The sequence below is a fragment of the Sus scrofa genome, chromosome 6 (genome assembly GCF_054392235.1).
Source record: "Sus scrofa isolate SSC_HxYL_T2T_F1_AM1 chromosome 6, Sscrofa_HxYL_maternal_Yorkshire_Landrace_v2.0, whole genome shotgun sequence".
In the NCBI taxonomy this organism is placed as follows: Eukaryota; Metazoa; Chordata; class Mammalia; order Artiodactyla; family Suidae; genus Sus; species Sus scrofa.
In genome coordinates this window covers 163,759,086-163,781,492 of record NC_139388.1, presented here as the reverse complement: position 1 = coordinate 163,781,492, position 22,407 = coordinate 163,759,086, and the positions used below count along the sequence as shown (strand labels likewise).

The window sequence follows — 22,407 nt, the reverse complement described above, 5'->3', positions numbered from 1 at the left end:
TTCTCTTTGCCTCAGATGCCTATTAGTCCTTCACCCTTCAACTCCAGTGTTACCTGCCCGTTTCCTGACCCTCCATTCTCTCCGTCAGAGTCAACTGTTGCTTACTCAGTGCTCCTGAAAGCTATGAATATGGCCATCAAAATTTCCCTGCCACCCTACAATTTACAAAAGGTTTTCACAGCAGTGATTTCATCTGGTTCTTACAAGACCAGTGTACATTAATAATGATCCACATTAATCGAACATGAAGCATTTTATTATTATTTGTAATCCTTACAATAGTTTCATTATAGACGAGGAAAGCAAGGCACACAAAAGAGAAACTGGCAGAGAGATGGGCCTATTCAACCCTATCAGGATTTCCGTTTCATCTCCGTTGCACAAAAGGAGAAGGAACGAACAGGGCAGCTGCAGAGGGGAGGGGCGTCTGACAGCTTCTTGGCATCTCAGGTGAGCACCTGGTAACTGAGATGCAGAGGTCAGGCTTCAGTGCCAGCAATATAAAGGGGCCTCTTTTACCCTTAGTTTATAGTTCTGTCAGAGGTATTCAAAGCAGACTGTACTGTAGTGATTATCTAGCTGGGTGAAGGATAATGACGTTAGCAGTGGGTGGCATGGTAAGCACCTTAGTTCCAGGCATCAGGCCACTCATTTTATATCCATCCTCATCCTTGTGAGGAAACTGGAGCCCAAAGAAATGAAATGACGAGGGCAGTTGTGCTGCAGATTTGTCCTTCTGGGTTCTTCCCTGTAAGGCATGCATCTCCCATGCGTAAGGTTAAGTGGGAGTCATTCACCAACAAATTTGGGGGTCCGCTTCTCCCTGAAGGCTGCCATGCCTTCCAGGCGATCTCGGGTCGGGATGTTCTGAAACAACATACAGAATATTAGTTTGGGGGGAGCAGGGCCAGCGTCCAATAGAGACTGGCTCAAGCTTATTCAACCCATGATAAAGCCAGAATCCAAGTCTTTCCACTGCCTCTGGACTCTGGTGTTGGGCCACACAAAGGTATGGGCCTTGGGGGCTGCTCGATTCCTAGGGATGGCAGGCTGCCTCTAGCATCTGATGATGTCACACTAGCCTCTGTTTGCACATGGCTGCACACCTCCAGAGAGTTCACAGTGTCCTGCAACAGTCTGAAGTGAGGCTACTCTGAAAAGAAGAAAAATTAGACTTTGCATTAAGAAATCTGGCTTTGGGAGCTCTCGTCGTGTCGCAACAGAAACGAATCTGACTAGGAAGCATGAGGTTGCGGGTTTGATCCCTGGCCTCGCTCAGTCTGTTAGGATCTGGCGTTGCTGTGAGCTGTGGTGTAGGTCGCAGATGCGGCTCAGACCCCGCATTGCTGTGGCTGTGGCGTTGGCCTGCAGCTGCAGCTCTGATTGGACCCCTAGCCTGGAAACCTCCACATGTGGCAAGTGTGGCCCTAGAAAGAAAGAAAGAAAGAAAGAAATCTGGCTTTGAATCTTAGTGTGTAGCTGGTTCACACCAAAGCCTGCAAGTTCATCATTTGTTAACCTGGAGATGAGTATTTTTGACTCACCCAGGAGTCCTGGTCTAAGTAGGTGAGCCCTAGGTTTACTGCTTTTATACCATCGAACACACAGGCTATGTCCGAGGCCCTGACATCCCACTTCAGCCCAGCCCCTACGGCAGCCAGTGGTCCAGAGATTCTTCTCTGTCGAGAGTACCTCTGTAAGTCTCTGGACACCAAAACAGGGCAGGATGTACCACCATTAGATGGCTGAGGAAAGGCCCAGACAGGAGGAGTGTGGCTCCCCTGGGACCAGCCCAGGCTAACTGCAGGAAAGAGTGGCACTGACTCTTAGGGAAGAGATGAGCCTATTAGATTGGTCATGCAGTACACACTACCTCCAGCCTGCTCCCTCTTCCAGCCTCTGCTTGCAAACATGCAGGACTGGCTGCAGCCACGTACCTGGGCATAGCATATCCCTTCAATGGCCATCCCTGATGCAATGTCCACCTGTAAGAAAGAAGTGGTGCTTGGATCAGCTTGACCTTGCCCACCTCCATCTGCACCGGGGGCCAGCCTGCCCTCCTGCCCATACCACTCTCTGTTTCATGGATTCCTCCAGCAAATTACTGAGGCTTACTCTGTGCCAGCCCATGTGAGCAGTGATGTTATGATAGGAATCTCCCACCTAGAGAGGGGACACCACAACAGTGGTGAAATTGCTGGGATGAATGGAGGCCCTGAGAACACCGGGGAGGATTTCACGTAGCCCGTAGAGCTGAGGAGGGTGGGCTGGGCTGTGCCTGTACAGCCAGTGTTTCTTCTTCCCATCTAGCTGCTTCACCGTGCTCCCTGTCATCCCTGTTAGTGAACTTGGTGGGCTCTGCATTGCCCTGAAGACTAAGGTCTTGGGCCTTTATGACTTGGCCCCTGGCAACTTCCCAACCTCTGCAGCCTAGTGCTTGCTGTTACTACCACTTACAAGCACTGTTGTAAGAGAAGTACCATGTATGTGTGTAAACTCACTTTCCACCACAAGGCTTACTGTCCCTACTATTCAGCTGAGAAATCTGAAGCGTAGAGAGGTGACGTGATGTGTCTCAGGGATGTGGGAAAGCAAGTCTCAGCACCAGAGCCTATGTTCCTAACCTCTATGCTGTGTTTCACTCACCTCTTGCTCCTACTCAGTTGAGTTGCTTTCTTATATACCTCTGTGGTTTTCTTCACTTTTTCTCCTTGTTCTAGCATTGTCCTCTATCCGAAACCCCAACTCTAGAAAATGTTCTCCACCCCACGTTAGCCAATGCCATCGCCCTGGCCACATGGACAGTGTAGCTCTAACCTCTCCAGGGTGTCTGCTTGGTTCCCCTGACCTTTTTTCTTAGTGACTTGTGTCTGTCTGCCCACCTCCCCACTTTGGGGCAGTGACCGTAGTTGACTCTTGTCTGTGTCCCAGTTCTAGTCTAGGTTCAGTGTGTGATCAGTGAGTCGAGTAAGTCTAGGGATGGGTCAGCTGTAGCCAGGGCACCCCCAGAGCCCTGTCCGAGAGGAAGTGTTAGCTGACCACCAGCACGAACCCAAGAACATGGACTTGGGAGCCATGCACACCTGGGTTCTTGTTACTCCCTTGCTCTGTGATCCAGATAAGTTGTTTACCCTTTCTGAACTTCAATTTCCTTCTCTCTCCAAGGGAGAGAGATGAGGATAAAGTGTAACTTGGAATGTCACCTGGCCAAACTTCGTTTTGTAGATAGATGAAACTCAGGTACAAACAAGGAGGTCAGACTCGAAGTCCGTTAGAAGAGTCCAGTTCCTGAGTTCTTTCCAGCTGTGCTGTCTGTGTGCCGTGAAAGCACCACCTTCCAGCCACCCCGCTGATTTCGGTGGGCCCAAGGTCCGACCCAGAGCCCTCTCACCTCTATTCCTCGGTCAATAGCTAGTTTGCCCAGCCGCACAGCAATGGGAGCCTAGGGGAAAGAAAAGGCTTGGTTGAGGCGGGGATCGGTGTTTAGTCAGACATAGAGCTCCACAGTGGGGGAAGAGGTCTGGGTGGGATTCTAACTATTCTACTGGCAGTTACGTTTCCATCGTGTTCGTACCTACTACTTCTCAGTTGATAATCCTTTTCTATAATGAAGGAAGCCTACCCGATTCTTGACCCTTCCAATCCTGACCATCTGGGGTTCTCGTCATTTAATCCATCCCTCTGACATACACAACCTGCTCCATTTTCCAAACACTTTTCCACCGCAGACGTGCCACCCTTCTAGGTGGTGCCATGCTTAAGTGAGGCTCAGGATGGTGAAGCACTCGGCTGCATTAGCAGTGGTGACGCTTGGATCCCATGCCCAGTCACCTTTCCCACTACCGCTCCCTTCTACTCTGTCAACAAACGCAAGCCTCCGCAGCAAGCAAGTTTTACCCCAGTGGGGACTATCAGAAAAAGAATGATTTTAAAATCTGTTAGCATAGAAGCCATAAATGCTACCTAAAAATGAAGAACTTCATACTGGGAAAAACACCACAAATAAAAGGCAAAAGTCAAAAACTGGCAAAATATATTTGTGATACTTCTGACAAAAGAATTTCCTTAACAAAAAGCTGGTACAATTTTTTTGTACAGAATTTTTATACATTATTTTCCACTATGATTTATCTCAGGATATTGAATATAGTTCAGTGCTATACAGTAAAACCTTGTTTGGCATAATTTTTTTAACATTTAGAGTGGTATGAAAAGGCAGTTAATGAGTTCCCATTGTGGTTCATTGGTTAACAAATCCAACTAGGAACCATGAGGTTGCGGGTTCCGTCCCTGGTCAGTGGGTTAAGGATCTGGCGTTGCCGTGAGCTGTGGTGTAGGTCGCAGACGCAGCTCCGATCCCGCGTTGCTGTGGCTCTGGCGTAGGCTGGCAGCTACAGCTCCGATTAGACCCCTAGCCTGGGAACCTCCATAGGCTGCAGAAGCAGCCCTAGAAATGGCAAAAAGACAAAAAAAAAAAAAGAAAAAAGAAAGAAAGAAAATGCAGTTCATAGAAAAGAAAACACAAGGTGTGCTCAGCTTTACTCTTAAATCACAACATTGATGTGCTCCTTTTCACCTCACTCTAGCTAAATTATAAAATGTTAGTAATGCCCATTATTGCTGAGATTTAGGAGACAGGTGTTTACATACATAACTGATAGAGTAAATTGGCACCATGCTTCGAAAAGGCAGTTTGACAAGAACTGGCAAATTAGATGCACATGTTCTTTCATGCTGCAACTCCATCTACCCTACAGACACACTTCCAGGAATACACTAAGATGTACAAAGTTATTTAACTCTGGCTATTTTGCAGGAGCATAAAGATACAAGCAGCATCTTGTTAGAGTACTGGTTAAATGATAGCACATCCAAACCATGAAAAGGTGTGCTGTTGTTTAAAAGAATGTGGTTGAAATTCTCTTGAGGTGCAGCAGGTTAAGGATCCAGTGCTCTCACTGCAGCTGCTTGGGTCACTTCTGTGACATGGGTTCAGACCCTGACCTGGGAACTTCCACATGCCATGGGCATGGCCAAAATAAAAAAAAAATAAAAAATAAAATTAAAAAAAAAAAAGGTTAAGTGTATGCTGAAGTGGGAAACTCTAAGAAGAAAAGAAAGGTGCCTACTAATGTGTCCGTTAACCCATTTGGGTAGAAGGTGTTGATACGATGTGCCTTTGGGGAGAAGGGTCAAGAGAATGGAGAATTTCACTTTTTGTTTTATACTCTTCCAAACTGTTGAATTATTTTTTATGCTTTTTTTTTTTTTTTTTTTCTGGCAGTGCCCTTATGCAAAGTCCCAGGCCAGAGATCCAGCCCACACCACAGCAGCAGCTGCTACAGTGACAACACCAGATCCTTAACCTACTGCGCCACAACAGAACTCCTATGCTCATTTTTTTTTTTTTTTTTTTTTTTTTTTTTGGTCTTTTGAGGGCTGCACCTGCGGCATATGGAGGTTCCCAGGCTAGGGGTCTAATCAGAGCTGTTGCTGCCGGCCTACACCACAGCCACAGCAATGTGGGAGCCAAGCTGCGTCTGCAACCTACACCGCAGCTCAAGGCAACGCCGGATCCTTAACCCACTGAGCGAGGCCAGGGATCAAACCCACAACCTCAAGATTCCTAGTCCGATTCATTTCCGCTGTGCCACGACGGGAACTCCTCCTATGCATATTTTTCTTTCATGTTTTTAAAATGTCTGTTAGAACTGGATTAGCCTCTAAAAGTGTGTTCCTTGTCCCTAAACCATCCTAAAAGGAGTTATTTATGTGAGAATATGTGCATAATTTATATTCTTATATATGCAATGAAAATTTCTGCAAGAATATGCAAACTGTTAACAGTGGTCATCTCTGGGGAGAGGGATTGGGGAACTGCGAGAGCTGTTTTGGTGACCTACTGTCCCAGTTTGCCAGTAACTGAAGAGTCATCAGGTCATGGGACTTTCAGTTTGAACCTAGACAGCCCCAGGTAAAGAAGGTCACCTTTTGATTTTTACTTTGTCCTTCTTCTTCTGTTTTACTTGATTTGCTTGCCATGAATATGCACTACTTTTATTTAACTACTGAGTTCTTATAAAAATTAAAAACTACATAGATGTGTATGCGTTGCAAACACGTTTATGTTTCTGTGTGTGCGTGCTCATATATGGCTGACCCTTGAACTTCCTGGGGGTTAGGGGTACCAACCATCCATGCAGTGGAAAATCCACATATAACTTCACAGCCAGTCATTCCTATGCAGAGTTCTGCATCCATGAATTCAGCCAATCTCAGATCCCGCAGTGCTGCAGTATATATTCAGTGGAAAAAAATCCAGGTATAAGTGAACCTGCACAGTTCAAATCTTTGTTGTTCAAGGGTCCACTGTGTGTATGCATGTATAATTATGAATTCTTAGAGGTACGATGGGTAATTACATGTTATTTGGAAATGTGAACAGTGAGTCACACTGGCCACAGTGTGTTCTATTCCTTTATGTTCAAGTGGGAAACAGCCAAATCCGTATTCAAAGGGTAAAGTATATATACTATTTAAGGGGAAAATCTGAGTGTTAGTTGCAGTTGTGTTTATGGGCTTCTGGGCTCTAATCTCTGGAACCATTTGACTCTCTGGTCCTGGTCGTTTGTCCACTAGAAGGCAGCCATCTGCCACACTATCCCTTGTACCCACCCTGTCCCAGGAACTCTCTCATTTTTGGCTAATAGCCAATAACAGCTGGAAGTTGAAGATCTGTTTTGCAGGTTGCATCAGAATTTTCCAGCATTAGTAATTGTAGTACTAGTTTTTGGTGTGCTGGTGTTTTGGTATACAAAGCTACTTTTAAATGCTGAAATACTAGTAATGAGTGGAATCCATTATGTCAATATACTAAAAAATCTGAAGTCCGAATCATCTTGAGGTTAAGCTCAAAGACCAAGATTTTTAATTTATGCAAAAAGACAAGCCCTCTGGTTTGCAAGTTTTGCTGATAGGCCCCCTCTGTGGAAGCGTAATCAGCTGCTACCCTGAGTCACTCAGAGTTTTGTATTAGTTCAGAGACTTTCTGACCAAGTGTAACAGAAACATCACAGCATTAAAATTAATAACAGCATCAGACTCTCCATTTATATGTGATGGAACTAAAAAGAATGAAGACAAAACAAATACTTCCTTTTAAACCAAACTCATTATCATCAGTTTTTTGTTTTTTTTTTTTTGTCTTTTGTCTTTTTTTTGTTGTTGTTGTTGTTGTTGTTGTTGCTATTTCTTGGGCCGCTCCCGCGGCATATGGAGGTTCCCAGGCTAGGGGTTGAATTGGAGCTGTAGCCACCGGCCTACGCCAGAGCCACAGCAACATGGGATCCGAGCCGCGTCTGCAACCTACACCACAGCTCACGGCAACGCCGGATCGTTAACCCACTGAGCAAGGGCAGGGACCGAACCCGCAACCTCATGGTTCCTAGTCGGATTCGTTAACCACTGCGCCACGACGGGAACTCCTATCATCAGTTTTTTAAAGTTTACAGCCCCTGCCCTCAAAGGAGATCTCAAAGGTAAGAGGCGGGATTATTCAAGAGAGAATTTTTTCCAAAATAAAATAATTTTTATGATTAATTCATATACTTTTATCTGTTACTAATATTAAAATGATAAAATATGGTTAACATTTTTATAGGCTTATATTTTGTTTTACATGTTTATAATTTTTATATTTGGAATGCATTAAACATTTAGTTTTTCAAAAATTGGTATGTTTTGTGCTCTTTAGAATAAAATACTTGTTTTTATATTTTATTCTGAATTATGCAAAATAAATGCCAAAATGCAAGTTATTGTCTTTCCTTATGGTATTTCAGTCACTTTCTTTAATTTTTTTTTTTTTTTTTTTTTTTTGCTTTTTAGGCCCGTGCCCACGGCATATGGAGGTTCCCAGGCTAGGGGTCGAATCGGAGCTGCAGCTGCCAGCCTACACCACAGCCACAGCAACGCGTCTGTGTCTGTGACCTATACCACAGCTCACGGCAACCCCAGATCCTTCACTCAGTGAGGCCGGGGATTGAACTCGAGTCCTCATGGATATTAGTCTGATTTGTTTCCGCTGAGCCATGACAGGAACGGGGATGGGGGCGGAAGTAAATGAATCTTCTGCGGCCCCATGAGACCCCCCTGCCCCCAGCGCCCTCCACCCTCCACGTGCACCCCTATGGCACGGGCATCCTGTGCCCGGCTGCCACCACACCTGGGGCAGGATCTCCTGGGCCAGTGCTAGAGCCCGGTGGTAGGCGGCGTTGCCCTCCTCGTTCTGGGCCACAGCATGGTTCACCAGCCCCAGAGCCTGGGCCTGCATCCCACTCAGTCGTCGGCCTGTGAAGATGAGCTCCTTCGCCAGGGCCACGCCCAGGCATCGAGGCAGCCTCTGAGTGCCCCCTGTCAGGGTGGAGCAGGGGTGGTGAATCTGCATGGGAAGTGGAAGCCCCGAGGAAGCCCAGCCTGCAAGTCAGCCAAGACCTCTTGGGGGAGTGAGTTAGGGTGGCAGGGCAGAGCCCAGGACACAGGGCAAAAGAAGAGAGCCAGGGATTATGCTGGACAGAGTAGAGTTGAACAGGTTGAGGGGAAGGATGGATGGTTACCTGCTCCCGGGAGGAGCCCTCGGGTGGTCTCGATCAGCCCCATGACAGCCGAGGAAGCTGCTTAAACAGAACAGAGTGAAACTCTACCCTACCTTCCAGCGCCAGTCCCCAAGGAGAGGAGACAGCACCTGCAGGCTCTGCTTACCCCTCTGATAAGCCAGTTCCCTGATGGTGTGGCCACAGCCGAACTCTTCCAGACACTGCCTTTGGAAGAGCCCTCGCTTGGAAGACAGGAGGCCAGGCCCTCATCCGGCCTCCCTGACTCACCAGGCAAGTCTCTTATGCTTTCCGAGCCTCAGCAGTGGGAAAAAGACAATTACCCCTCTCTTCCTGCTTCAGATGGCTGCTAAGGCTCAGATGAGGTAATGGTGCTTGGAATTAGGAGAGGGTTCCTAGAAGGTGCCCAACACCTATTTGTAAGTTAATGAATTCTCTGTCTCCTGCATCCTTAGCTCAGGTCTGTTCCCAAATGTCTGCGACTCCTGCTCTCAACAGTTACTCTTCTCAGCTTTCATCAGCCTGAAATTTCTGTTCCACATCCTCCTTCCAAGTTCTGCTTCCTCTGAGAAGCCCTCCCTGAGCGCCCCACCCCAAGCCTTCTCCTGAATTCCCTCAGTACAGGCCATCTGAACCATGCATGCAGGTAGGGTGGGGGGGTACAGTTATGGCCTTGCTCCTAGCTCCCAACCCCGCCAGTTAGTTGACCTAATAAACATGGGCACGCCAGAAGCAGAGTTGGGGCTATGACCTGGCCTGGTAGTTTGATGCCTTCTCTTTGCTATGCATCATGTAGATAAACACTCCCTTTACACTTAAAAAAATTTTTTTTTTTGGCTGCACCTGCAGCATTCAGGAGTTCCCGGGTCAGGGATCAAAGCCATACCACAGCACCAACCCTAGCTGCAGGCAGTGACAGTGCCAGATTCTTAACCCACTAAGCTTCAGGGGAACTCTTGGAGTTACATAATTATAAAAAAAAATGTTCTTGGAGTTCCCTTCACGGCTCAGTTAATGAACCCAACTAGGATCCATGAGGATGTGGGTTCAATCCCTGACCTTGCTCAGTGGGTTAAGGATCTGGTGTTGCCAAGAGCTGTGGTGTAGGTTACAGACACAGCTCAGATCCTGTGTTGCTGTGGCTGTGTCGTAGGCTAGCAGCTGTGGTTTTGATTTGAATGCTAGCCCGGGAACTTACATATGCCATGGGTGCAGCCCTAAAAAGCAAAAAAGAAAAAAAAAATTATTCCATGGGTGCTAAGAGAAAGGAGTAAGGGTAAGAATAGCACCATGAAGGCACTCAGACTTGTTCCGATTGCTTCGAAGAAGGACAGGCCCAGCCACCAAGTTGGTAAGGTTAAAAAGTGATCATTTACCCTTTCCTCCACTCCAAAGCTTAGTTTCTCTGAACAAGTAACACAAACCTTTGCCACTGATAAACCCAAGGGCAGTGCTGCTGCCCAGGAAGGTTTGCGCTTGGCTGGGCAGATGAAAGACTGTGCCCTCGGTTTATATAACATGTTAGATAGAGCTGGCACGGACAGGACTGCAAGGTTGAACACCGAGTTCCCTTTTGACTCAGCGGGAACAAGCCTGACCAGTATCCATGAGGCTGCGGGTTCATTCCTGGCCTCGCTCAGTGGGCTAAGGATCTGCCCCTGCTGTGAGCTGTGGTGTAGGTCACAGACTGGCTCAGATCCCATGTGGCTGTGGTTGTCGCCGTGGCCAGCAGCTGCAGCTCCAGTTTGATCCCTACCCTGGAAACTTCCACATGCTGCATGTGCAGCCCTAAAAGGCAAAAAAAAAAAAAAAAAAAAAAAAAAGCATTGAACAGGTAATCTTTGTCCTCAGCCCCGCCCTCTCTGCTCTTTTTGCAGAGGTTGGTGGGAACATTCCTGAGATGAGAGCAGCTGCCTCCAAGAAGGGGCGGCTACTACAGCAGTCTGTGGCTGAGCTGGGAGGGGAACCATCTGCCTGAACTCCCTACCCCCACGTTGCCTTTAGTTCTGGGTTGGTTGGAAAGCCAAGAGCAGTGGCTGATGGCAGAATCCCCAGAATGAGCCTGTTCTACTCTTCCCTCCCCACCCCACCGCACCTCTCCCCCTGTCCGGTACCTGCCACTCGGAGGTCACAGGCCAGGGCAAGTTCCAGGCCTCCGCCCAAGGCAAACCCATCCATAGCTGCGATGGTGGGCGCAGGGAAGGCTGCTGTGGAGATGAAGAAGGGCTTAGCCTGCAAGGCCCTGGCGGGACCAGGACAGGACCTAAGGGGACAGAGGGTTTCACTGGTCCTAGATTTGGGGACCTTACATGGTACCTCAGACAGGTCATCTATTTTTTTTTTTTTTTTGGCAGTGCCCCCAGCATATGGAAGTTCCAGGGCCAAGGACTGAATCCATGCTACAGCAGTGACCCTAGTCACTGCAGTGATAATGTTGGACCCTTAACCCCCTGTACCACAAGAGAACTCCATCAGCCAAGTTATCTTAGAAGTCAGTTTCGCCCCTAGGGAAAGCTATGGGGTCAGCTGGGGAACGGGAGTGGGGAGGTGGGCAGGATGAGCCCTGCTCAGGCCCACTCTCCTGCTGGCCTCCCTGGAACTAGCCTTTTTGCTCTCCCTTTTCATCTCTGTGTGCCAGGCACCATGCAGGGTGCTGGGAACACAAAATTGATTCAGGCATGAGGAAGGCAGACCTGTAAATAGCCAGTGATGATCAGTGCTCTGAAAAAGGAAACTTGGAGGATGGGTCAGGGGTGGCTTCCTGGAGGAGGAGGCACTGGTGGTCTTAAAGATCGAATAAAAAGATCAGATGGCCAAGGAGGGATATACCAGGCAAAAAGAACAGTAATCGTCAAAGCCTGAAAGCATGCTTGGTAAAAGTTGATTCCTCTGGCATAGCCAGGCTTGACCCTGAGAGCACAGGGGTCGGGGGTCAGGACTAGCAGGGCACAAGGGCTGAGAAGCCAGGGCTCCCTCTGGGAGAAAGGCCTTCTGAGCCTCTTGCCACCCTCCCCCTCATGGAATTCCTTGTGCTCCCCCTCCTCACAGAGTCATCTATCTCTCCTCAGAGATCCCCACAAAAACTGCCCTCTCTTTGGAGTAGAGGCTGGCAGGTGGGGTGGGTCGGGGATCAGAGAGAACCTGAACGCCCTCCTCCTCCCCATTCCAGGACCCTCACCAATCTCATTCATCAGGCCTCGGAGCCGCTGGACAAAGACCCCCACCTCCGCCTCACTCATCTGCTCCCGCTCCTTCAGGTCTGCACCTGCAGATGGTGATAGGTTGATGGCAAAGACTCAGTACTGAATCCCAGGCTGTCAAAGGATCCAGCAAAAGGAAACCTGAAGGGAAGCAGCCAGAGAGGAAGGAGAAACACCAGAAAAACATGGTCAAGGAAGCCAGGGAGGGAAAGGGGAGGGGAGGTCAAAAGAGGAGAGGGGCAACAACGAGAAGATCAACTAGGTTTCATCAAAATTAAAAACTTTTATGCATCAAAGGACACTATCAAGAGGGTGAAAAGACAACCCGTGGAAAAGACCCCTGACAACTAAAAACAAACCCCACGAAGGACAAAGGACTCAGAACAGTCATTTCTCCAAAGATAAGCCAGTCAGCACATGCAAAGAGCTCAACATTAGTCCTTAGGGAAATGCAAAAAGAAACCACCACAAGGGGGTTATAAACAACAACAAACAAAAACAAAAAACAAGTGTTGTCCTGGGTGGGGAGAACCCTCATGCATTGGTGGTGCCAATGTAAAATTATGCAGCTGCTGCAAAAAACATTTTGGTGGCTCCTCAAAAAGTGAAATTTAGGATTACTGTATGCTCAGCAATTCTACTCCTAAGTACGTACGTACTCCAAAGAACTGAAAGCAAGGACCCAGACAGACATCTGCACACCAGTGTTCACAGCAGCATTATTCACAACAGCCAAAAGGTGGAAACAATCCAGGCCCATCAACCGATGGGTAAACAAAATGTGGAATGTACATGTAATGGAATATTATTCATTTTTTTAAATGAAGGAAATTCTGCAATATGCCACAGCACGAATGAACATGAAGGACACTATGCTAAGTGAACTAAGCCAGATACAAAAGGACGAATTTATGATTCCACTTGTATGAGGTACCTAGAATAGGCAAATTCATAAAGATAGAACAGAACAGAGGTTCCAGGTTGGGGGAATGGGGCGAAATTGCTCGTTGGGTACAGAATTTGAGATGATGAAATTTTTCTGCAAGTGGACAGTAGTAATTGTTGAATAACCTTGTGAATGTACTTAATGCCACTGAATTTTACACTTAAAAACGGCTAAAATGTAAATTTTGTGTAATGTATATATTTACAATCCAAAAACATAAAAGAATAATTTTATTTATTTATTTATTTTTGTCTTTTGTCTTTTCGTCTTTTGTTGTTGTTGTTGTTGTTGTTGCTATTTCTTGGGCTGCTCCCACGGCATATGGAGGTTCCCAGGCTAGGGGTCTAATCGGAGCTGTAGCCACCAGCCTACGCCAGAGGCACAGCAACGCAGGATCCGAGCCGCGTCTGCAACCTACACCACAGCTCACAGCAACGCCGGATCGTTAACCCACTGAGCAAGGGCAGGGACCGAACCCGCAACCTCATGGTTCCTAGTCGGATTCGTTAACCACTGCGCCACGATGGGAACTCCGAAAAACATAAAAGAATAATTTTAAAAAATTGTTCCCCGTTTTATTGAGACATAATTGACACATGTCACTGTATAATTGATTAAAGAAGGGGTTGAGGAGTTCTCATCGTTGCTCAGCCGTAACGAACCTAACTAGTACCTATGAGGATGCAGGTTCGATCCCTGGCCTCGCTCAGTGGGTTAAGGATCTGGCATTGCTGTGAGCTGTGGTGTAGGTGGAAGACACAGCTCGGATCCCATGTTGCTGTGGCTCTGGCGTAGGCTGGCAGCTGTAGCTCCAATTAGACCCCTAGCCTGGGAACCTCTGTATGCTGCAGGTGAGGCCCAAAGGCAAAAATAAAATTTTTACAAAAGCAAAAAAAAAAAAAAAGAAAAAAAGGAAGCTGAGAGGTCAAGTAAGAGGAGAAGTGAGTGCAGGGTACAGTGGCATGGAGGTGAGCAGGCACCTTGGTGAGAGGAGTGACAACGGAGGGGTCATCACAGGCCAGAGGGCAGGGGCCTCAGGCAGGGTGAGGGCTGAGTACAGCCCTGGGAGTCTAGACGATGCAAAAGTCAGTGGGAGAGCCCTTGAAGTCTTTGATCAGTTCTGGCCCCTTGGTGACAGATGGGGAAACTGAGGCCCAGAGAGGGACAGGAACTAGCCCCTAGGATTCCAGAGCATGTCCAAGGCAGATCCAGACCTCCTCCAGCCCCCACTTTCCCGACCTTATCTGGGGCAGTGAGGAGTGGGGCTGACAGGGGCGTGAAGTGACCATGATAAAAGAGGTCAGACAGAGATGGAGCCAGAGGAAGAGGCCAGGGTAAGATGGGGGCCTCAGCCAGAGAACCGGGCGCGGGCGGACCCTGAACTGGCCACGCCCATCTGGACAGCTGAGACCTGGGAACGGAGCTGCATCTCCTTGAAAACTCCTAAGCGTCATGCACCTCCCATCCTGGCCCTCCGCAGCCTCTTCCCACCTTGCCAGCCCCCTGCACAGCTCCTCTTCCCGCCTTGCCAGTCCCCTGCACGGCTCCCCCAGAGTTGGTTCTTGGCTCAGCTCAGCTCTCCATTCATTTGCTTCTCGCTGTGGGCCTGGGCGCAGCATTTCTCATTTTTGAAATGCCGTATGGGTGCTTGCCCTGTTGAGACCAAACGCAGGTCCCCACAACAAGGGTTGACAGAAACTGAGATCTTGTAGGTGGACACGGGCACAGGGTCCCACCTTGGGCACAGGCTTTGTGAATGTCTTTGCACTCAGTTCCTCACTTCCCCAATGAGGTATCAGAACAGTGTAGCGAAACAGAAAGAACAAGAATGGGGGTCAGAGAGGCCAAGTGCAAACTGAATTTTTACTAGTGGCGTAAACCCAGGCAAGGAATTTTACCTCTGACTCAGCTCACGTCTGTAAAATGGGACTAATGAGCTAGATGCTAGAGCTGACCCCCCCATCCCAACACCCTGCAGGCTGGTGGGAACCCTGCTGAGCCCCAGGGTGGGGGCAGAAGAGGAAACAAACCCACCTGCGCAGAATACACCCTTCACTCCACTTCTGAAGATGAGGACGCGCACGTGCCGGTCCTCCCGCAGCTGGGCCAGGGCTTCCAGCAGCTGCGGAGGAGATCCCGTTGGATAGGTCCTAGCCCAGCCCCTGCCCACCCTGGTGCCGCCCTTTCTCACCTGGCTGACAAAGACATTCCCCAGGGCATTTCGGGCGCTCGGTCTGTTCATCAGAATCTCAGTGATTCCTGCAGGGGACAGGGAGACCTTGGGCCTGGGACCTGGGATGGGACGGCCTCTGCGCTTGGTGAGCCGTGTGACTCACACACCGAGGCCTCAGTTTTCCCGACCCTTGCCCTCTCTGCCTCACATAAGCGGAAGGGCTTGGAGCAACAGGGCTAGAGCAGTAAGAATGACTGCCACAGTGGTTCCTGTGCGCTTCCGCTATTGTGAGATACACACACACACGCACACGCACACACACCCCTTCTTCAATTTCACATCTCTCTCCACATTATTCTCTCCTCCACAGCCTGACTTCTTCTCGAGGTGAACGAGTTATGACAATTCCACCCAGAAACTCTTCCTGCGCTCTAATTTATTGCTCACTCCTGCCCCTCCAAGTAACAACCTCCTGATTTTATAGTGATTACTTTGATGCATTTCTTTTTTTTTTTCTTTTTGCATATGGATGTCCCCAGGCTAGGGGTCGAATCAGAGCTACAGCTGCCAGTCTATGTATGCCACAGCCACAGCAATACTGGATCCCCTACACAGTGAGACCGGGGATTGAACCTGCCTCCTCACGGATACTAGTCAGATTCACTTCCACTGTGCCGCAGTGGGAACTCCCTTTGATGCATTTCTTTACAAGTCTATCACTCAAATGTGCAGGCCTACACATAATAGTTCAGACTCGTTAATTAAAAAAAGTCGATGTGTCTTTAAAAGCTTGTTAAAATCTCCAGCTTCTGCCTCCAGGCCTGTCTTTCCCTCAGAAGTTATTTATTAAGGAGCCTGGGGCATTAGCCTTTTCTGAAGCATGAAATTTACTGATTGCACATCCATGGGACATGTCAGCATTTCTCTGTCACAGGAATTTAGGAACTAATCCAAAGGCTTAAGCACACTCACCTTCAAGAGAGTAACTTTAGCCCTAACTGTGTGATGTTCTTTCACTAATAACAGGTAAGCTGCTGCTGCTTCTTTTTCTTTTCTTTTCTTTTTTTTTGGCCATGCCCATGGTGTGTGGAAGATCCTGGGCCAGAGATCGAACCCGAGCCACAGCAGTGACAATGCCAGTTCCTTAATGGAGAGACCACCAGGGAACTCCCTGACATGTGTCTGCCTTGTGGCCTGATATTCTCCTGGCCTTCCTCCTTCCTCTCAGAAGATGCTGGCACTTCTTTTCTAGGTTTTCTTCTATCTAATTTTTAAATTCCTAATTCACTTATTCACTGTACTATCTATATTACACAAGCCTTGACGAATGTAATATACGGCGTGGTGACCATAGTTAACAACACTGTATTGTATATTTCAAAGCCTTCTTCTCCTTCCCCTTCCTCACACCTCCCTCTGCTTGCCTCCCGCACACCCAGGACTGCCCTGCACTCCTGGCCAGCTCTCCTCTGAGCTCTGAACCCGAATATACAGCTGCCCGCTTGACATCTGGACCCACAGGTAAAGAAACGATCCATCTTTCCACTTCTTAGGCCGTTCCCCTTCCTGTAAAATGTCTGGATGGACTCGAGGATTGCTAACCAGTTCTTTGGCCTTAAAAGGTCCCTTATTAACGACGAGGTTGCGAGTTCCATCCCTGGCCTCACTCAGTGGCGTAGGTTGCAGACGCGGCTCAGATCTGACACAGCTGTGGCTGGCAGCTATAGCTCTAATTAGACCCCTAGCCTGGGAATCTCTACATGCCTCATGTGCGGCCCTAAAAAGCAAAAAAAATTTTAAAAAGTCTCTTACTATTTTATCTCTGGGTGCTCAGCTTTGTCTGTGGAACAAGGATTTATTAAGATGCCATTCTTGGGGGGAATTGATCTGAGACTCGGCAAAGGGCCAGTGAAAATTTCAAGGCTCTCGAGAGACAGAGTTTCCAGCTGTAGATAGAGAACTGGGGTCCAGGACAGAGAACTGCAACATTCAGGCTACGCAGGCTTCCTTAGCGTCCCCAGAAAGCTTCAAAGTGATCTTTGAGCCCAGCAGGCCTGGAGGGCCCACCGAAAAGCTCGGATGTCCCCCAGGTCCTCTCCAGATGAGAAAATGCTGCAGCTTTGGGGAAGGGAGATTGTGGTAGATACAGAGAAACCACATCAGAGGCATTGGGGAAGACAGCTTAGGTCCAGTGTCACTGCAGGAGACAGACCTTAGAATAGGCCCTGTGTTCACACCCTGAATAATCCCCTTCCCTTGACTGTGGGCAGGCCCTTGAATGGCTTCTAACAAAGAGACTATCACTTCTTTTTTTTTTTTTTTTTTTTTTTTTAATTTTCCCACTGTACAGCAAGGGGGTCAGGTTTTCCTTACATGTATACATTACAATTACAGTTTTTCCCCCACCGAGACTATCACTTCTAAGATTAGGTTTAATTACCTGGTAAAGGTGACAAGATGTCAAGTCTTGTGATTAGGTGATGATGTAGATAAGCCTCTGTGTGGCTACTGTCCACTAGAGAAACTAGTGGACCTATGGAGAGGGTCATGCGACAAGGTACCGTGGGCAGCCTCTAGGAGCCGAGAGTGGTCCCCTGGCCACCAGCAAGAAAATAGGACTTCAGTCCTACAACAGGAGGTGAATTCTCTCAACAATGGGAGGAGCTTGGAAGCAGATGTCTCCCCAGTCAGGCTGATGATAAGGCCACAGCCCTCACCAGCTCCTGGTTAGCAATCTTCTAAAACCCTGAAGCAGAGAGCCCAGCTAGTTGTACCTGAAATTCTGACCCACAGACACTATAAGATAATAAATGTGTGTTATTTTCAGGTTCTCACTGTGGTGCAACAGGACAGACAGTGTCTCTGGAGCTGGGACGAAGGTTCAATCCCTAGCCCAGCACAATGGGTTAAATCACTGGTACAGTGGGTTAAGGATCCAGGTGCAGGTCACAGCTGCAGCACAGGGCGCCCAGCACAGTGGGTCAGGGTTCGAGGCATGGGTCGCAGCTGCGGCACGGGTCGCCCAGCACAGTGGGTCAGGGTTCGAGGCATGGGTCACAGCTGCGGCACGGGTCGCCCAGCACAGTGGGTCAGGGTTCGAGGCATGGGTCACAGCTGCGGCACGGGTCGCTCAGCACAGTGGGTCAGGGTTCGAGGCATGGGTCACAGCTGCGGCACAGGTTGCCCAGCACAGTGGGTCAGGGTTCGAGGCATGGGTCGCAGCTGCAGCACGGGTCACCCAGCACAGTGGATTAAGGATCAAGGTGTGGGTTGCATCTGTGGTTTGGATCTGATCCTTGGCGTGGGAACTCCATATGCCTCAGGGTGGCCAAAAAAGAAAAAAAGTTTGTGTTGTTTGAAGCAACAGAGTTGCGGTAATTTGTTATGTGAAAACAGTGAACTAACATGGCCAGGATGTCTTGGGACTGACAGAAACTCCCTCCTCTCCTCTTTGCTTCCCTAGTCTGTCTTTCCTTTTTCTCTGGCTGACTCTCTGCCGTCTTTCACCTCCATCTCCCTCTTTCCGAATGCTGAGATGGCTTGGCTGAAGTCACAGCTCAGTCACATAGCAGCTCTAAAGCCTTAGACAAGTTCCTTTATCCCTCTGACCTTCACTTTCCTGCTAGGTAAACAGAATTTCTAAAAAGGCTGTCACAAAGATTAAAAGAGCTAGTGCTTATAAGTGCTTAACCAGAGTTTGTGGGTACCGTGAGCAAGGGAAATGCACAGAAGCCGAGGAAAGTGTGGGACCCAACACGAGGTATGAACTTGAAGTCAGGACCCCTGAGGAGCCAGACAGGGCCCTTGGCACTCGCTCATGTGTTCACCTGACCAATGTTGGATTTGCATTACCATGCTCCAGGTCCCGGAGAAAGAGACAGGACTCAGCTATGGTCCCTGACTTTTTTTTGTCTTTTTGCCTTTTCTAGGGCCGCTCCCACAGCATATGGAGGTTCCCAGGCTAGGGGGTCTAACCGGAGCTGTAGCCGCTGGCCTAGGCCAGAGCCACAGCAACGTGGGATCCCAGCCGCGTCTGCAACCTACACCGCAGCTCACAGCAACACCGGATCCTTAACCCACTGAGTGAGGCCAGGGATCAAACCCGCAGCCTCATGGTTCCTGGTCGGATTTGTTAACCACTGCGCCACGACAGGAACTCCAGAACCTGTGGCTTCTTTTTGTTCATTTTTTGAAAAAAAATTTTTGTGGCTGCCTTAGGGGCATGTGTAAATTCCTGGGCCAGAGATTGAACCTGCGCTGCAGTTGTGACCTGCACCACAGCTGCAGCAACCCCAGATCCTTAACCTGCTGCACCAAGAGGAACTTCTGAGTCTGTGGTTTCTCTCGGGGGTGGGGGGATGGTTCTGTGTGTGGGTCTCCTCCTGATGTCTCCTCCACTGCTTCTCCTCAGTTTCTTTATCTCCTTCCCTCAGGGGTTTTCTCCTACTTTCTAAATGCCCTTTGGCAGGGGCAGAGGCTTAACTTCCTGATGCTGGCTGTTTGGAAAGAGTTCCCAAGTGAGCTCCAAGGATTATGACCTGAGATAATATTTAAAGTAATGTATAAATCTGTGTTTTGAGTCACTGACTTAGCAAAAGAATTAGTGATGACCTAATAGTTGAGAACACAGGTTTTGAAATCAGACTTGGTTCAAACTGCTTAACCTCCCTGTTTCTCGGTTTCTTAATCTGTAAAGTTGCGAGAAAAATTACAGCTATTTCAAAGCAAGCGCCCTTGCTGGTTTGGCAGTAAGCTAAGCATGAAAGTAAGGGGTATTCTCTGACACCAGCAATCCCAGTTGGCCAGAGAATTCTCACCAAGTGATGTCCTGGATACGGGTAGCCCCTACATGCCCCTCAAAAGTGGAGGATGCACACTAGGGAATAGTATGCGACAGCAGGGGGCAAGGAACTCAATTTTTATGGCAAGGCAGCTCTTGAAAGCTTAATCTCAAGCGGGGGTGGGGGAAGGAAGAAATATGAGCTGTCAGGAACAACGCCCTCCGTGGAAATTAAAACTCCTTGGACACAAAGAGTGTTACATCAAATGCAGGGAAGGGAAGAAAGGGTTGGGACTGGGGACAAAGTAAAGACGAGAGAGAAGAACCCTGCCCTGAGGGCGACTGCGGTGTGTGATAACGGATAACGTGGCTGAATGCGCTTTAAAGTGCAACCCCCTCCCCACAACAAAACAAACAAAAAACTCAGACCCACTAACTAAGGAAACAAACTCCAGCACAACACTCCAACGAAATGTTTTCTGCCAGTGACAGGCCCCAACGCTGAGTCAGCTGGACTCAAAAGTCCCCCAGCAGCTGCAGGGCCAGCGCGCAGGGACGAGACTCGTCCTCTGTCCTTCCTGCGCGGAGAGCTGGCTGCGCTCCGCCGCCCCGGGCCCCTGGAGCTTCGCCAGGACCCTCGGCCCAGGAGGGAAATCAGGTCTTTTACCGCTCGTGTGGGGGCCGGGCGCCCTCGTGTCTGATCCCAGCCCGGGGCGAGTCCTCTATCTGGCCACCACACAGGGGCCCGAGGGGACACTGACGTGGAGTCGCACGACCTTTAGGTTCCGGGCGGCCGTTAAGGTGGTCCCCTACCTGGGGGGGGCTAGACTTAGCCGCGGGGGCTTTGGCGTCCCGTCCTCAAACGCCTTCCCACGGCCTGTTTCCGTCTCCCCGCGCCCACCGGGCACAGTGGCCAGGGGTCCGCCCCGGCAGCAGGGCCAGGCGCCTGGCCTGCCCGCCCGGCCGGCGCGTCCCAGGACCGCGCACTTACCTTGGTCGAGACCCTCCAGAGCGCGCACTTGGATCTCGCGACCCGCATCCACAGGGCTAGAGGCGCAGCCGCGAGTCTTCTCCAGGGGCCTCCAGCGCAGGGCGCTCGCCAGGGTGCGCAGCATCGGGGTGCCGTCCGGAAGGTGCCGCCAGGCCCCTCCACTACCTTCTCTCCCGCCGAAAGCTGGAGGATCAGCCCCAGGCCTTTGCAAACTGCTCCTCCTATGGGTCCAAAGTCCGGCGCTGCTCTCTGTGCGTCTCAGAGACCGGAAGACCTGGGTAGGAGAAAGTTCAGCTCCAGTGTGTCTTGTGTGTGTGTGTGTGTTTCTTTATTTTTTTTAGAGCCGCATCCGCGGCATATGGAGGTTCCCAGGGACCGAAAGACCTGGGTAGGAGAAAGTTCAGCTCCAGTGTGTCGTGTGTGTGTGTGTGTGTGTGTGTGTGTGTGTGTGTGTGTGTGTGTTTATTTTTTTTAGGGTGGCATCCGCGGCATATGGAGGTTCCCAGGCTAGGGGTTGAATTGGAGCTACAGCTGCCAGCCTACACCACAGCCATAGCAACGGGGAATCTGAGCCCTGTCTTCGACCTACACCTCAGCTCACAGCAACGCCAGATCCTTAACCCATTGAGCGAGGCCAGGGATTGAACCCGCAACCTCATGGTTCCTAGTTGGATTCGTTTCCTCTGCACCACAACGGGAACTCCATCCAATGTATCATTTTGGACAAGGCCCAAGCTCTCTAAACGCCAGTGTTTTCTGTAAAGCACAAATAATAAAAGCGACTCCTGTTAAAGCCTAAGAAAGCCAAATACTACTTAAAAGTAATGAAAACAGATTTTATTTTTTGTCTTTTTATGGCTGCACTCTGGGCACATGAAGCCCAGGCTAGGGGTCAAATCTGAGCTGCAGCTGCCGGCCTCTGCCGCAGCCACGGTCACACCAGATCCGAACCGCTGTGCAAGCTACATCGCAGCTCAAGGCAACCCTGGATCCTTAACCCACTGATCGAGGCCAGGGATTGAACCCACAACCTCATGGATTCTAGTTGGGTTCCTTATGCTGAGCCACAGTGGGAACTTCAATGAATTAATTCAGGTTATGGGTCATCTGGCCATCCCTCCCTGTCCCTTTTCTACATATTATTGGACACAATTCCAATTCCTCCACTGCTTAGAGAATCACAGACTTGAGGTTGCATGAGAAAGATTTTTACAGAAGGTTGCAGAGCAATTGTGGGCCTTTACCTCTCCTACTTAACGAGGTTAATGCTAATTTTTATGGGTTGAATTGTGCCCCCCCTCCGCAAATCTATGTGTTGCAGTCCTCTCCCTCAGTACCTCACGATGTGACTGCATTTGGAGACAGGGTCTTTAAAGAGGTAATCAAGTTAAAATGAGGTCATCAGGTTTGACCCTAATCCAATGTGACTGATGTTCTTATAAGAAGAAAATTTTAGCACAGATGGGTATAAAGGACAGACCATGTGAAGACAAAGGGAGAAGACGGCCATTTATAAGCCAAGGAACAGCCAGTGCTTCAGACACAATCAACCCTACCAATACCTTGATCCTGGACTAGAAGTCCAGCCCCCAGAACTGTGCAGAAATAAATTTCTTCTCTTTAATCCACCCAGTTTGTGGTACTTTGTTAGGGCAACCCTAGCAAGTCAATACACCAAATAAAGGAAGTTCTTTTCCTGAAAGGC

The 22,407-nt window shown here is 49.1% G+C and overlaps 1 protein-coding gene across 42 annotated transcripts; it reads right to left on the bottom strand.

Moving 5' to 3' along the window:
- Positions 1 to 234: 234 nt before the first annotated feature.
- Positions 235 to 20,916, bottom strand: ECHDC2 (enoyl-CoA hydratase domain containing 2). 42 transcript variants are annotated; one of them, XR_014808307.1, is made up of 10 exons: positions 20,703 to 20,916; positions 14,950 to 15,017; positions 14,793 to 14,880; positions 11,791 to 11,877; positions 10,727 to 10,819; positions 8,616 to 10,400; positions 8,225 to 8,440; positions 3,204 to 3,442; positions 1,938 to 1,985; positions 235 to 867 (listed from the first exon to the last, which is right to left on the bottom strand). XR_014808307.1 is itself a non-coding variant. In XM_021096621.2 (10 exons), exons 1-10 carry the CDS (start codon positions 20,824 to 20,826, stop codon positions 790 to 792), a joined length of 885 nt encoding a protein of 294 aa, XP_020952280.1. In that variant the 5' UTR covers positions 20,827 to 20,916; the 3' UTR covers positions 235 to 789. The 42 variants fall into 42 exon arrangements, 10 of the variants coding, with proteins under 10 accessions (XP_020952280.1, XP_020952281.1, XP_084821214.1 ...); XR_014808305.1 differs by having other exon boundaries at positions 3,392 to 3,442; XR_014808306.1 differs by having other exon boundaries at positions 8,225 to 8,412.
- Between the last annotated feature and the right edge of the window lie 1,491 nt (positions 20,917 to 22,407).